Source organism: Vanellus vanellus (genome assembly GCF_965231255.1).
Source record: "Vanellus vanellus genome assembly, chromosome: 4".
NCBI lineage: Eukaryota > Metazoa > Chordata > Aves > Charadriiformes > Charadriidae > Vanellus > Vanellus vanellus.
Genome location: NC_138909.1, coordinates 34,882,623 through 34,897,467, shown reverse-complemented (window position 1 = coordinate 34,897,467; position 14,845 = coordinate 34,882,623). Strand labels below are relative to the sequence as shown.

The window sequence follows — 14,845 nt, the reverse complement described above, 5'->3', positions numbered from 1 at the left end:
GATGTTGGTTTGGTGGTTGGTTTTTGTTTGCTTGTTTTGAAAGCTTAGGCACGCTGACACAAGTGGCTTTACCTTGTTTCATGTATAACCTACACACAGGAAAATGTAATTCTAGAAGGGAAAAACCCTTCCCTTGGCCAGGTTTTATTTTTAAACTAGGTAAATTGAGTTCCCTGCATCTCCCTCCTTTGCTGGAAGCACCAGACCTGCAGCCAAGGCAGTGTTCTGGCGGTGCTCTGGCACCCTCGGGCTCGAGCCAGGCAGCTGAACCTGTCCCTTGCCCACGGGCCAGTCAAAGGGGCCATCCTTGGTCTCCTTTCGCCCTGTATAGGTCAGAGCACCCAAACTGCTGTCGCCTGCAGCAGAGGCTGTGCTGGAGGTGAGGGGACAGGTGAGGTTTGCGCCTGGGTTTGTTTCCACCACAAACAGACAAAGGAGAGTTGGGGCAGAGAGTCGAGTGGGAAGGTGGTTGCCAGTCCCTCAGTAGGGATGTGGGGAACAGGGACATCAGCAACACCTTGGGATGTTGACCACCTCCCGCGTGCTGACGCAAGTGCCTGCTGCTTTCAGCAGCAACTCAGGAGGTTAAACGGCCAAGGGGCAGTAATTTCTAAGTGGAGGTTTCAGGAGCACGCGCTCACGGCACAGCACCTAACACACAGCAGGGGGGGTCACAGGCACGCACCCCACACTCGCGGCGTGGCACGCACTCCCCAGCCAACGTGTGTGGGCAGCACAGCGCCTGCTCCCCTGCCCTCTGACCAGGCCTGGCCGCTTGCACTGTCTTTTCAACATCCCTGAGCCCTACAATCATGGAGAAAAACCAGAAAGAATGCTGAGCTCCTTTCCCATCTCTGTGCTGGGTGTCCTGGTTTTAATAACGGGCTCTGCTCCTTCCAAAAAGGGACTGAGCCCTGGGTCTGTTCTGAGCTGGACAGAATAACCCTGATTGTTTGAGGGCTTTTCTTTCTTTCTTTCTTTTTCTCCTCTTTCTTGATTAAGTGCTGCCTGGTGAGGCCCGACTGGAGACCTGAGGCACGGAATAATTCAAAGATGTGGCTAGAGCCACACTGTGGCACCCAATATGTGGCATGGGATGTTACCACCAACTCATCCTCAACAGCAGCAGGTCAAAAATTCCCCCCAGTGTTTCAGGATGCTGCTAGCTGACCTGCATGGACGCAGCTCTCCTCTGCCACCAGAGGAACCGCCAGGACAGGTCAGGTCAATTCAATGCACCACCGGGACACGGCCCCACCATCAAGTGTCTCCTCCAGTACCAATCATGTTGGGCAACCCCAGAAGTTTAGCTACAAGATCAGTGAAGACAGTTGCTGGTGAGGGGAGTTTGTGGGGAATTACAAGCTGTGAATCACAGGAAAATCAGCAGGAAGCAGATGCTTGAAACCTCTGGTCCATTAGGCTCCCGGCCCAATGCACCGCTCCCCTACTTTGGGAAGGTTAACAGTGGGCAAAATTTCAGCCTTTACATAGGATTTGTTCTGCTCTTGCCACGAAAAACAGCAGCCATTTTCCTAGGCTGGGAGTCCCCTGCCATGAGCAGCTCAGAAAAGGGAATAGCCACTGGGCAGGGAAAGGAAACCACTTTTTTTTTTTTTACTTTTTTTTTTTTTTGAGGAGGGAGGTGAGCTGGCGCCACATGGGACACATGCCAAAGCAAACCAACCCACGGGCTCCCGGCTGTGGCGGCACGTCCCTGCTTGCAGAGTGGCGGGGAGATGCAGAGCCCTCCCCTTGCCTGTCCCGGTTCTGCTTGCCACGCTGCCCTGCTCCCAGCCCAGCTCCGTGCTTGACCAGGAAGCCGGGGGTCACCCCCCACCAGGGACACAAACACCCCTGGGTGCTGCAACCCACCCCCTCCCCACCGGCTCAAAGGCATTGCCAGCCAGCTTTAGCTGTTAGACCTTCAAAGCTGTCCTTCTGTAGGATTTTACCTCTATTTGAACCACCTCATCCTAAGCCATCAGCTGGGTTTTTTTAGGCAGTTCTCCAACAAATTGAACAGTTCTGCTGATTACGCTCTTCTGGAGCAGCTCTAAGTGGTTGCACCCTGCCAGTGCACGCTGGGTGAAGAGCAGACCTTCCCAGGGGGTTGGACCTTCCCAGCCCTCTCCTTATGCCTCAGTTTTGCACACAGACTCAAACCGCCTTTGCTTTTGGCTCCTGTTCTAAAATGAAATTAGCCGTTGTCCACAGGCACGGTAAAAACTGTCTTACCTTTCAGGCTGCCTTGGCATAAACCAGACATGAACCCTGCCTTTGAGAAGCATTTCCAAGCAGGTCTTCAGCTCTGGTGTAATTCAGCCCTGGGAGCTCATAAAAGGCATGTCTATGCTTTCATTGAGGCACTAATTGCTTCCACATTACAACCTCCTACCTGCTGAGGTTTAGCATCTGTCCAGAGCACCCATTTTTGTTCCCGACTAGGGCTGTCAGTAGCTGGCCGCTGCTCTCGTGGCGCAGCGCAGCTTTTGCAAAAGCCCTTCAACACCTGCCCAACGCCAAGTCCCAGCGCTGCCCTGGCTCACCACCTGCATGTCAGGGTTGGCGACGAAAGGATGCTGGGCACAGGAGCCTTGCATGCCTCCTCCCCACACCTCCCCATGTTGGCAGCAAGCCTTTTCTCCTGGATACACCTCCGGCACCCCCTGAACCCACCCAACCTCGCGAAAAGGCTTTTCCCCCCCAAAAAAACCAGGGGGTCTGCTACACCAATCACTTGCCTTGGCTGAGATTTTTCATGTCCAGCCCCTGGACATGAAAACAGAGGCAGGTTTTCCAGTCACTCCTTCTGCATGCGGAGCTGTTTGCCTTTCATGTTGTGCCTTTCCCAGACGTACAGCAGCGCAGGAATGTTATAGGGGATGCCTGGTTTGGATTTGCCAAGCTAGTCTGAACAGATCGCAGCCAGACCCTTCTCCTGCCTCCCAGTTTAGCCGAGAGTTCCGTGCCTTTTTCCATGTCTGCTTTCTCTGGATGGAAATGTCATTTTAGGCAGCAAGATGGAGCTGGTGCCGGGTTTCTGCAGGCTGGCCCCGTTGAGCTGTCTCAACATAGCTGCAGCGCAGGTCAGTGAACAGGCATCTTTAAGCATCATCCAAACTAAAGCAACTTCTCCAGCCCAGGCTCCAGACCCACAAAGGAGAACACAGACAGTGGTGGGATGGGGAGCCCAAATAACGCCCCACCAGGCTACTCCCAGGACCATCACCAGGGCCATCAGCCCATCAAAGGCCCATCTGCACAAGCCTAGAGCTGCACAGGGGCACAGAGAAACACAACTGAAGGACTCCTGAGGAATAAACAACCTGTCTGGGGCCCTTTCAGGGCCGTGTTTGCAGAGCCATCAGCCCCTCTGTCCAGGAGCGAAAAGTAAGTCTTTGTCTTGGGGAGGGAATCTCATCTGCGGCACCAGCGCAGTCCTGGCCAGTTGTGTCTGTGTGCCAGGCTGCCTGTACTGGTGACTGGCATGGAGCTTCAGGGGCTCACATCTCCAGGTGCCAGCAAGAGGGAGGCTGTCATCCAGGAACCAGCAGTTTCTGGGCAGATTGAGTGTCCGAGCCCAGCAGCTGGAGGCATCTACCATGCGTGGGCATGTGTGCACACAGGCTGTTGGTGCTGTCTGTGTTCCCAAGTACTGTGTGTCTGTCTGTGATCTGTGTGACCAGACACGTACGTGTGTGGCACATATGTGTGCTCTGTGCCTACTGGGAATATATCTTCAGCCTCACTAGAGGTAGGACCTGGCAGGACAGAGCTGGAGCAGCTTCGCCTCTCTTCGGCTGTCAGACCTGGCATGATACAGTTTCCTCTAACACAAGACTTGCTGCTGGAGCTTTTGTGTAGTTAGCAGGATGCTTATGCCTATACAAGAGAGTGTTGTCAGCAATTTGAAAAGGATACAAAGGAGTAAGTGCCTTTGAAAGAGTTTTATTCTACACCCTCAGTTCCAGAAACCTTTACACAAGCTACAGAAACCAAACCAAAGCAGCAAGTTGCAAAAGTTTCCTCTTCAGGCATACAAACGGACCTACTTTTCATTAATTCACCTTTCCTATATCCAAAATCAGGGTGCTGCACTCCCTCACCTGCCTCAAATTTTGAAGGACTGAAAGGAGCTGATTTTTGGGCGGTGTTGTTGAATTACTATTAACCACTAGGAGCGTCATACCCACACTGGAGCGTTCCCTGCTCTTCCCCACTCCCTCCCACCTCTTTCAACTCCGAAAACACCATAAAGCCTCCAAGAACAAGGTGATAGTTTCTGACCCATGGAGCATGTCTGCAAGAGAAGACCTACTCTATAGGCAGCAAAGCCAGCCCAGGGCAGGCAGGTGAGTTTCCATCCTGTATTTCAAGAGGGAACATGTAAAGGAATTTGTTCATAGATACTGGCAGGTGCCAGGGAGAAGCTGTTTCACCTCTCACAGCGAGGTACCAGCGACTAAGCTCATTCAAAATGCCTGCAGTTCAGTAGCTGTATCAGGGCTTGTGGAGTAGGAATCAGGCGCTTTACTTCCCCCCAGCCTGCTTTCAAAAACATGCCTGTCTGCTTTTAAAAAGGAGTCCAAGCTCTCCCAAATATCAATCAGCAACAAGTTTCTCCAGAGGCTGTTCTGTCTTCTGCCTTGCTCAGAGGACATGAAGTGCTATCTCTTCCCGGTGGTTTTCAGGTTTTCCACCAGGGAAGGAAGCTTTTTGGTCCTATAGGCAGCAGTGCCTGCGATCCGGGCCCCTCTGATGGTACTGATGTACGGCAAAAGGGGAGGCTCCCGCACCACCAACGCGGTACCCTTGGGAGTATAGGCTCGGAGCAGCAGTTTCTCTTCCTCGTGAGCTGTCACCGCCACCCAGCCTGCACAGCCAAAAAAAAAAATACATACAGTCAGTAAGATGAGCCACTAGTATCAGAATGAGGGTTCTGATGCAAACTCAGTGCCTCCTGTGTTGGCGGAGAACCTGAGCTACTCAGGTGTGATTTCTTTGAGAAACCAAGCTCAAAGGTAATATCCAGCCCTTTCCCAATAGAAGGCAGCACCTAAATCCACATCTTACTCTCCCCAGACACAGCTCTTTCCTGGTGAACTTCAGAGAGAGGGTATGAACTACCAAAACCACAATAATAAAGCTTTCCAATCCATGGCCCTTCTTCTCTCACCTGGACAGCAGAAAATGTCACAGCCATTCCTCATGCTGTGGAACTTGTATGGCAGCCAGAGCATAAAGTATTCTGGTGTAGTCATCCTGTACAGCATGGTTGTCAATGTCCATTCTTGGAGGTTGCCAAGCCTCAGCTGGACAAAGTCATGGCCGCCCAGATTTTGTGTTGGTGCCAGTCCTGCTCTGAGCAGGAAATACAGCTTCATCCCTTCAGAGGCCTCTTCCCATCAATGTTTCTAGGATGCACACCCTGAAAAGCAAACTAATGAAGAAATATCGAATTACCTGCGGAAGAAAGCTTGATATCTGCGACTGCCTCAGTAGTACCAATTCCTTTCAGTGTAATGTCCTGAGGGACAAGTGGGGGGAACTCTTTCATTCGCTCTTCCCCACCCATGGGAACCTAACATCAAAACATGGAGAAAAAAAATTTAACAGTCAAGAGACGCTTTAGCACTACCTTAAACTGGCGAGCACATGTTCTGGTTTGAGCAACACAGAATTTCTCTTCTAATGCTTGGGAAAAGTGCACTTTTAGAAGACTACAGTGTCTGAATTTGTGAAAATATTTACTTTATAGCCAGCTATGGTGTGTGGGTTTCAAGGTCTCAGTGTTTTCATGCTCGCCAGGTGCAGGGATGAGGAGGAGCGAGACCCGGGCACTTGACCCAAGCTGGCCAACAAGATTATTTCATACCACGAACATCACATTCAATATAGATTAGAAAGTTTGCTGAGAAGTTCTCTCTCTCTCCCTTGATGGCTGCAATTCTGAGAAATTATTGCCCCGGTGCCAGAACTTTGAGCCCTTCCCTTCTTCCCGAAGACAAAGTGCTTGCAGTGTTCGACATTTGCTGTCCACTGCTGGGAGAGCACAGCTTCCCACTGATGGAATTGGCTGAGTATAATCCTTGTATATTTTGTATTGGTATCAGTATCAATATTGGTTCTGTAGTGTTATTAATGTTAATTATCTAGTCTTATTCTATTAAATCTGTTTATATTTCAACCCTCAGGTTTCCTTGTTTTCCCCGATTCCCCTTCCCAGGTGGGGAGGGGTCATTGGGTGAGAGAATAATTGTCTAAAGGACGATAAATTGTTGTGGGTTTCTCAAACCATAACATCACAGCACATGTGGGAATAAAGATATTAGACTGTTGTTAGCCAAGTAAGAGCTGGCTTGAATACCCTACAGGAGTTATTTCAGGTTTGCCAAGAGCAGAATCAGGATCACATCCGGAGCAACCCAGTGGGAGATCACTGAGGGGTGAGCAAAGATGCAGTGCCCACTATAGGACCCAGCTGGTGGCTCAAGCCAGCCACCTTCATGTGAGTGACAGCACTTGTTCTCAATGTGTTCTCGATGGAGCTGCCAGGACAAGGACAGCTCACCCTGTTCCCCATCAATCTGCAAGTGCTACACAGTATGTGGCAATACCAAGGAAAAAGTCAGACCACCAAAATATGCAGGGACGTGCAGAGGATCCAGCAGGGAAAGAATAAGAAAGGTACATTTTTCAACTGCAATCTGTTCTGAAACCCCAGTCTGAAGTTTGCCATGGAAAATAACCCCATTGCTGCCTGCACTTTAAGGCTGTTCAAGAAAAGCCAAGTGTCAGAGAGCAGAGCACCGCAAATCTTCTTTTCAGCCTGAACGCTAGAAACAGAAGCTCTGCTGAAACGCATCATCCTCAGCGCTCTTTTCCACAGCTGCAGCCATGCAGTCTGTGCAAGACTGTTCCATGCCACAAATCTCCACTCTCCCATGGCAGAAGTCCCAAACTCCTGACATGTGCTGGTTTTCCCTGTCAACTGTGCCCCAGCCAGTGCGCTTCTGTGGGCAGGACAGCCTGCCTGCCTGCAACCAAAAGGCCATGACAGCATCTCCTCCTACCTTTAGTAACTCCTGACCAGCATGCTTCTCGTAGATGGCATCTGCATTACTCAGGGTAGAAATGCGAACTGGCAACAGGTTAGAAGCCACAACAGAAAACCAGGCAGGCTTTTCTCCCTGAAATACATTAACAAGAGGAGGACGTTACTTGTGATAACAGAAAAGCAGCCCTGAATTGCTCCCTCCTGCTCCATTTCTTTCCTGCATGTTGAAAACCTCTTTGACTGATGTGCCCTCCTTGTCCAAGGAGGGGTCCTTGCCTCTGTCACTGCAGAGCAGCCAGGGTTTATATAAGCAGGGGACCTGAGCTTCCATGGGAGAAGCACCCATGGCTTCACCATCCTGCCTCAAATCACCCCCAATACCATATGCCTTGCCATCACATCTGCTCAGCTCAGGCAAATCATCCAAGAGATATTTTTGCTTAAGTTTAACTCCCAAGAACAAACTCTGTGTGGTTATTTGGCATTTGAGGTGATGGACGTGTGCCTGGAGCTTCTTCTCCTATCACTTTACATTGCTAACATGCCTCTCTCATCGAACCATGCTTGGTTCCAAGCTGCTCTCAAGCTATGCAACGACTGAACATGGAGCAATTTCAGCAGGCACTCTCATAACTTTTGCACTTAGAGCAAACAAAGTTACAGAGGAGAAAGACCTTTACAAACTCTGCTAGCAGCCTGAAATAAGGAAACCCAAGTGCAGCAATTCCTCCGAGTTCCTCACAGATCTATTCTGAGGCAGGGGCTCCTGTGTCGTGGTCTGAGTGCAACTGTCTTCCTTCAAGGTCTCCGGAAGATGAAGATACGCAAGACTTATACAGAAATGGATTAAGAAAGATACTGAGAATCTCTGGGGCCCTACGTGTGCACAGCTGAGCTTGCTAGGAGCACCACTACATGGAGAACAGGCTTACAGCACGAAGCCTAACTGCCAGCCCTGCTGTACCGGACACGTTTCTGAGCCTGACCCTCTCTCATTGAGAGGTGGTGTGACACTTCTTTACCCTGACCTCAGGTTCCCCAGGCTGCCAACATCACACGCATTCTCCACAACTCTCAAGAACCAAAATCATCCCTCATGACAAAACAATGCCTCAGACAGCCCTGTGGCCAGACTGCCTGCCCTATCCTCTTCATCACATGAGAGGCCTCGTCTGTGCTCAGCGTTTCTGCAGAGGGAGTTTACTGCCAGCAAGATGTCACCATCTGTATCGCTGTCCTACTTTGTCTGGCATGCAAATCCAGGTGCTTTCTCAAGTTCCTGAGAGTGCCCAACAAACATGCGTAGTTCTTTCCCGAGAGCTTTGCCCAACACAGTATGGGTAAAGACAGGGGTTTTTCTGCTGGGTCGCTCTCCTCACAAACAGCAATTTTTTCCCGAGTGAGGAATTATTCCTCTGTACTGCCAAACTGGCTTTTGGTCTGGGGCTCTGGATTCTCACCTTAACTACAATGGAACTTTCCTACCACTCTGGTACACTATTATTTACAGAACCCTGTTCCCTTCACCTTTCTGGTTTTCTTCCAGCACGTCAAGAGTGTCCTCAGCAAAGTACAAAGTCAAGACTTCTATGGTGATCTCGGAAAGCTGACTGAAACAAAGGAATAGCCATACACACAAGCCCTTCCCAAAATGGGGGAAACTACTGAGAAAGGCATTATCGTTAGTGCTAGACTCCTATGTGGAAGAAACCACCCGTTCCAGAGGAAACATCATGGGAGGTCAGCTCCACACAACTCCATAAAGGTGCATGGCATGAGATTTCTAACAAATGGAAGAAACAGGCTGGGGGAGGATAGGACACAGATGACACAGCACCTTTTAAAAACATTTTTACAGAAACTAAAATAGATGTACATTTAATTGCTTCCTTAGGAAAATTCTTCAGAGAGGTCTGTGTCAGGAAAGAAAAATGCCCATGCTTTTCTCTCTTGGCAGACAGCTTTCATGAAACACAGAAATGAGGAAAACCACCTATTTTCCCAGTTAATTCAGGCACTCTCCTCCTTCCCTCCCTCCCTGCCTTGTGCCTTTGTATGTTATGGGAAGCACATCACACTGAAGGCGTTTGTCAGCGTTCAAAAGCAGTTACCATTATAAAATATAAAATATTGCACACTGGTAACAAGTATCAAACCTTTCAACTCCAACTCTCCACCCAAAGGCATTCTGACTTTATGCAGTGCTTTATTAACAGATTCATCATCTCAAAAGCAGCACAGAAAGTGTCTGGGAAAGCTACCCAGAAAGCCTTTTATTGTCTGGTACTATAACAAGAGATGAAGCAGCTGCTCCCAAAATCCTTTCTTCCCTTACCTGTAAGTAGTCTACACGTCCCAAGGCTGCTAAAAACAAGACCATTCCCGGCTTGAGAATGAAGGTCCGTGGAACAATGGCATGTGTTGGCAAAACCAGCTTTATTTCTTTCTCTGTCAGGAGATTTAAAACCTGCAAAATAAGTTGTACTGTTATATCTTATTCCAGATGTTTCAATAGGGACAATGAAATTAATATTGGTATTATATTGCTAGAGGAAAAAGATCAAATAGAGCAGTGTGACATCTAACAGAACAGTTCAATTCTGGTCCACACAGTAATTGAGAATCAGGAGGAGGTAAGGATGTCACCTATTTCCATGGCAATGCAGGGTCCACAGCAAAGTAAAACAGCTGCCAGCAGCCTGTTGGACCACGGATTTGCGAATCCTGGGTCTGGCTGGAATAAGCTCACGCAAGATTTACAGGATTTACTGTGCTTTAACACGAGTGCAGCCATGTACCATGAACTGGAGACCACCTTTGGCTCTGACATTTGGGTTAATCCACTTAGGCAGTGACACAAAGTGCCAAATCGATACTAACAGCAAAGCGAGTCTCAAATATCTCACTGAGAGAAAAGTGCTGGATCAGACTGTTAAACAAGTAAAACTGCAGGATGACCAGCTTGCCCCATCGTGTGGATCCCTACCCCGGGCACAGTGAAACAAGCTCGCCCATCTGTGAGGGCTCCCAAATGCTCCTGCTGCTTGTATTCCTCTTCTTCCTCTTCCCTTCCATCTCCTGGCTTAACTGGCTCATCTGTTTAGGTGCTAACTTGTTTCAGTAAAATGATCCACCCCAAAGTCTACTAAAAAGCCAGTGACTTAATCAGCAGTGCTGCAGTCACAGCGGTCTGATCGCTTCCTAAAGAAGCACGGTTCAAACGCAGCTATGAAACAATGTGCAGGCAAAGTTCAGGAAGCACTGCCTTGAAGGTAACAACTACTCTCCAGGTTGATGGCGTCTCTTTCCTAAACACAGGGAACTCACAGGGGAAATGCTTCCCCCCACGCCACAGTCATGCAAATACAAGTTTGTAGCAGTCTGGCCATGATGATTAACCTCAATTCAGCATTAAAACTAACAAGGGTTGTGGTGCAGCCAAAACCGCGAATCCTCTTCTTATGTTCACAGGCAGATAATCTTTAGCTTGAACGTCACGGCAGCCTTCAATCCTGATTCTAAAAGATGAGGAGGCTTTGCCCTGCTGGCTGCAGGTTTTCTGATGTGTTTGACAATGCTTAAACCGAAATTTGAGAGTTATCAGTAATCATTTTCTAGGCTTTCAAGAAGTTTGGCTTTGGAAGGAGTCCTGAGGAAGCAGCTAAAAACAAACCTCCAGGGAGTAAGGGCAAAAATGTCATTCCATCGTATGCTAACAGCCACTTTCCCTCCCTCTTCTTCCAAAATAAGAAACAAAACCCAAACCTGCTCATCACTAGAAATCTCCCCTGCCAAAATCTGCCACATAGACCATACGCTTGTCCTCCAGCCAGATCAAACACTGACTGCAGAAACAAAATTTGATCTGAAACTTGACATGTAGCTCTCCAAAGGCACAGCAATGATAATCAAAATCATAAATGGCAGCACGTATTTCTGGATGCAGGAAAGCCCACTTATTTCCATGCTTATTTAGCTCCAGAAGACAGGAAGAACACACCCAATCTCCAGTTACCAAACCAGGTCTCTAAGCTGATGGCTCTCCTTACACTGGACATGAACCAGCTACCGGATCTGGCAAACACATCTACTAGAAAGCCAGTAGTTTTCTAGTGTTTATGAAAGCAGTATCTGCACTTCAGCTGCGCAGTCTCAGTACAGTTCTTGCACTTCCTTCTCTTCAGAACTTTCCTATCTCCTTGTACTTTTTAATTTTCCCCAAAAGGTGACCTGCAGCTCCACAGATATATCAAAGCGATCAAAAATCAAAACACGACTTCTTTGGATGTGTGCACTACATCAGCACTGGCTTCAGAGCCATTGCTCCACTGAAACACTGAGGTAGGCCTGACACATTGGCACTATTAACAGGAACACTGCAGATCCTGTTAGCTTCAGGAGAATGCTTTCTCAAAGATTTTGTTCAGTCACACAACACGGGTTATCCTTTAAAGCTCCACCTTTTTCAGTAGGCTGGTTGAGCTAAAAAAATGCAAGCTTCGTTGGGTGATGCTGGTATAAATCTGCTTACAGCCCTGTTGCTTACTTCCCTTCATTTAGATGTTAAGCAAGTTTGATGACACAGTCATACAATTCCTTTGCAAAGATCACAGTATGCACTATTCAGAAAAGCAACAGTGTTAACACAATGAACCCTTCCCAAGTAAATACAAACCACATTTCAACACAATTGCCTAAACCAAAAGAATCCTAACCCCAGGACTGCAGCAGAATTACTCTCCCACATGCACAGCTAAGGCAGAACAATCCTCCCAAACCCTGTCATCCCGAAACACAGCACCACAGAGTACTTACGCAGTTTTCCTTTACAATCCCTGGAGTGTCAAAACACCAGCGAGCATCCTTCACTTCATTGTATGTGAACTCCTCTCTTTCCTCACGCTTCCTAGGGGAATGTCTGGGATCTTCATCTATGCTGTAGGAGAGCATGTCAGGGTCAAAGTCAACCACAGGGCTAGACTTCTGTTGTTGAAATGTTCTTCCAACTCTTCCTGGATTAAAATGAAAGGTTTCCTGGTAATTAATTTATTAACTTGCCTTTCCTTCAATTGGACATCTGTCCCTTCCTTTGCTTAAAAAAGATGCACATCAGTAATATAAAGGTGATAAAGATGCTATACAAGCAGAAATTTGTGTGTTCAAAAGCCAAGATGCTAAGAAATACCTTCTACAATTCTTGCTTAGCACTCCTCAAGCTCCAAAACCTTAGCAGGGACCAGATCACACACACTCCATTATTTCTGTTTTACAGTAAAGCAGGCTGCCTTCTTTTTTTCAGTGCCTTAGACTGTCAAACACAAAATTATTTGAAAAATCAGAGCTATCTTCCGGCAAGACCCTCTTTTGGATACATACTAAAATGACATACAACCACTGTGGCCTGCAGCCAAAATGTGATTATTTAAAAATGAAACTTGTTTTCTTTCTTTGGGAATGACAGATGGCCTATAACGCATTATCATAGTAAACTGAACTAGGTTAGCAAATGCTGATGGGAGGTGCACTGCAATGCTACTACAACAGCTGAAAAGTACTCAAAAGAAATACTAATGATACTACTTACAAAGGAGCTAGAGGTCTTGCACCCATTACTCAGGGAACAAAAACTGGTCAAAATAACTTGAATGCAACTTTGGAAATCTTTTATTGCTACTACAGACAACATGTTCTTCCCACAATTAAACAGAAATGAGTTCTTTCAGAGTGGGAAGCAATTACTTGCCAAAACCAACTGGATTCTATAGCAAATTAAGGAGTTAACAGTCCTTTGTTTAATGCAGTATTTTCACTGGGGCAGAGGGGCAATACCTTTAACTCAGGCAATACTCACCCACTAAGTAACCTTGCTTTTTAAGCTGATTAAGGTACTTTTTTTCTTCACTGCTTAGCTGATCTTCTGTTTTTGTTGCCTCCTCTTTCAGCCTCTCCTGCCTTCGGAATATCCTGTCACATGTAGGATTAATAATTGGAAATTTCAACAGGTTCAGTGTTGTTCCTGGAAAAAACAGAAGGTACATTTGGGCCTCTGACTGCCAGGCACACTTAAGGTCTGCAGAACACGGAAAAAAAAAAAAATCCTTCTCAAACTTTTGGGTTGGAGTAACACAACGTTAGAGGTGGAACTACAGCTGCTTCCATAAATCACTAGTCTCCCCAGCCAGGGTAGTGGAAAGGAGGCATCCACTCGCTTGAGATCTGCCCTCACCTATGGTTTGAGGAAACAGGTCTCAAAACCAAGTGGTGCCCAGACTGACTTAATACACCCCAGGCAAGTCCCACACCCAGGTAGCTTGGTTTGGCCTACAGTTCTTTTACAGGTGCTCACCTGTCCACCTCCCAGTCTCTCTCTAGATTGGAGGGCACCCCTAACTGACAGCGAGATGCCAAGGCACGCAGATTGGGTATTGTCCCCATTGCCAGGGGAGCACAGCGGGCTAGCTCTGGTTTACCCAGCACTGACCCTTACTGCTGCGAGACACACAGCATCCTCTGTACATGCCTTCCACCCTGAGGAAGGTGACGATTCAAAGCACAGCACAGCACCGGAGCTCACTGCCCACAATGGCGATGCTTTGTGGTGGCAGGCACCTGTTTGGTGATCGGTCCCCCCACCCCAGGGGTGGCCGAGTGTAGCCCTGCAGGAGGCCTGGGGCTAGCTGGCCTCTGAGTGCCCAACACTGCAGGTGACCCACCACGATGGGAAGAGCATCAGCACCCCTGACCTGGCCAGGGGGAGACGGTGGCCCTGTCCACGGCGTCGGGGGCACGGGACTTGCAGTAGTCGGAGCGCAGGAGGGTGTTGAAGAGCGTCGACTTGCCGGAGTTGGTGGCGCCCAGCAGGTAGACGTCCCCGGCGCACTTCCAGGAGCGCTGCAGCCGGCTGACCAGCCCCTCCAGCCCGAAGCCCGTCTTGGCGCTCACCAGGCGGACGTCCACCAGCGGGGCCCCGCGCAGGCCGGCCTGGGCGCAGGCCTCCGCCACCCGCCGCCGCAGCCGCCCCAGGTGGCCGGGGGAGTCGGCGGGCAGCAGGTCCACCTTGTTGCCCACCACCAGCAGCCCGGCGGCGGGGGTGTCGGGGCCCAGCAGCCCCGGCAGCTGGGGCAGCACCGGGTCGGGCAGCTCCAGCACGTCGAGGATGTAGAGGAGGAGCGGGCCGCGGCCGTGGCGCGGCGGGCGGCGCAGGGCGGCGCTCACCACCAGCCGGTGCTGCTCGGGCGGCAGCTGCAGCCGCAGGGCCCGGCCGTGGTGGGCCAGCAGCCAGCAGCGCTGGCAGACGGCACCCCGCAGCCCCGCCACGCCGTCGGGGCCCTCCGACAGGCTCTGGTACTTCTCCGCCGGCAGGAAACCCGGCGCCGCGCCGTCGCGGCACTGCAGCTCAGCCCCGCAGCCCGAGCAGCTCACGCCGCTCGGTGGCACGGACGGATCGGGCCGCCCCGCCGCTGCCACCACTGGGACCCGCTCCCGCCGCCTCCTACCCGGCTCCCGCTCCCGTTCCCGGCTGGGCACCGGCACCGGCACCGGCACCGGCACCGCCGCTGCTGCTGCTGCTGCTGCTACTGCCGCTGCCGCCACCTCGCTCGGCTCCGGCTCGTACTCGGGGAAGACAAACCGCTCCTCCTCGCCGCTGGCTGCCGCCCCACGCCGCAGCACCGGGGCCCAGGGCCGGGCGCGGGCCAGGCGGGCCAGGAGCACCGGCGCCAGTCGGAGCATGGCGGGGCCGGCTCCCCCCGAGCGGGCGGACGGGAGAAGGGCGGGGCTCTGCAG

At 50.1% G+C, this 14,845-nt stretch overlaps 1 protein-coding gene across 2 annotated transcripts; it reads right to left on the bottom strand.

Annotated features, from left to right (window-relative positions):
• Positions 1-3,935: 3,935 nt before the first annotated feature.
• On the bottom strand, positions 3,936-14,831 carry NOA1 (nitric oxide associated 1). Of its 2 annotated transcripts, XM_082482897.1 has the most exons (7): positions 13,804-14,831; positions 12,912-13,076; positions 11,876-12,072; positions 9,396-9,527; positions 7,077-7,193; positions 5,467-5,584; positions 3,936-4,876 (listed from the first exon to the last, which is right to left on the bottom strand). In XM_082482897.1, the coding sequence occupies exons 1-7, from the start codon at positions 14,789-14,791 to the stop codon at positions 4,671-4,673; spliced, it is 1,923 nt and encodes a 640-aa protein (XP_082339023.1). In that variant the 5' UTR covers positions 14,792-14,831; the 3' UTR covers positions 3,936-4,670. The 2 variants fall into 2 exon arrangements, with proteins under 2 accessions (XP_082339023.1, XP_082339024.1); XM_082482898.1 differs by lacking the exons at positions 3,936-4,876; positions 5,467-5,584 and adding an exon at positions 5,279-5,443.
• Between the last annotated feature and the right edge of the window lie 14 nt (positions 14,832-14,845).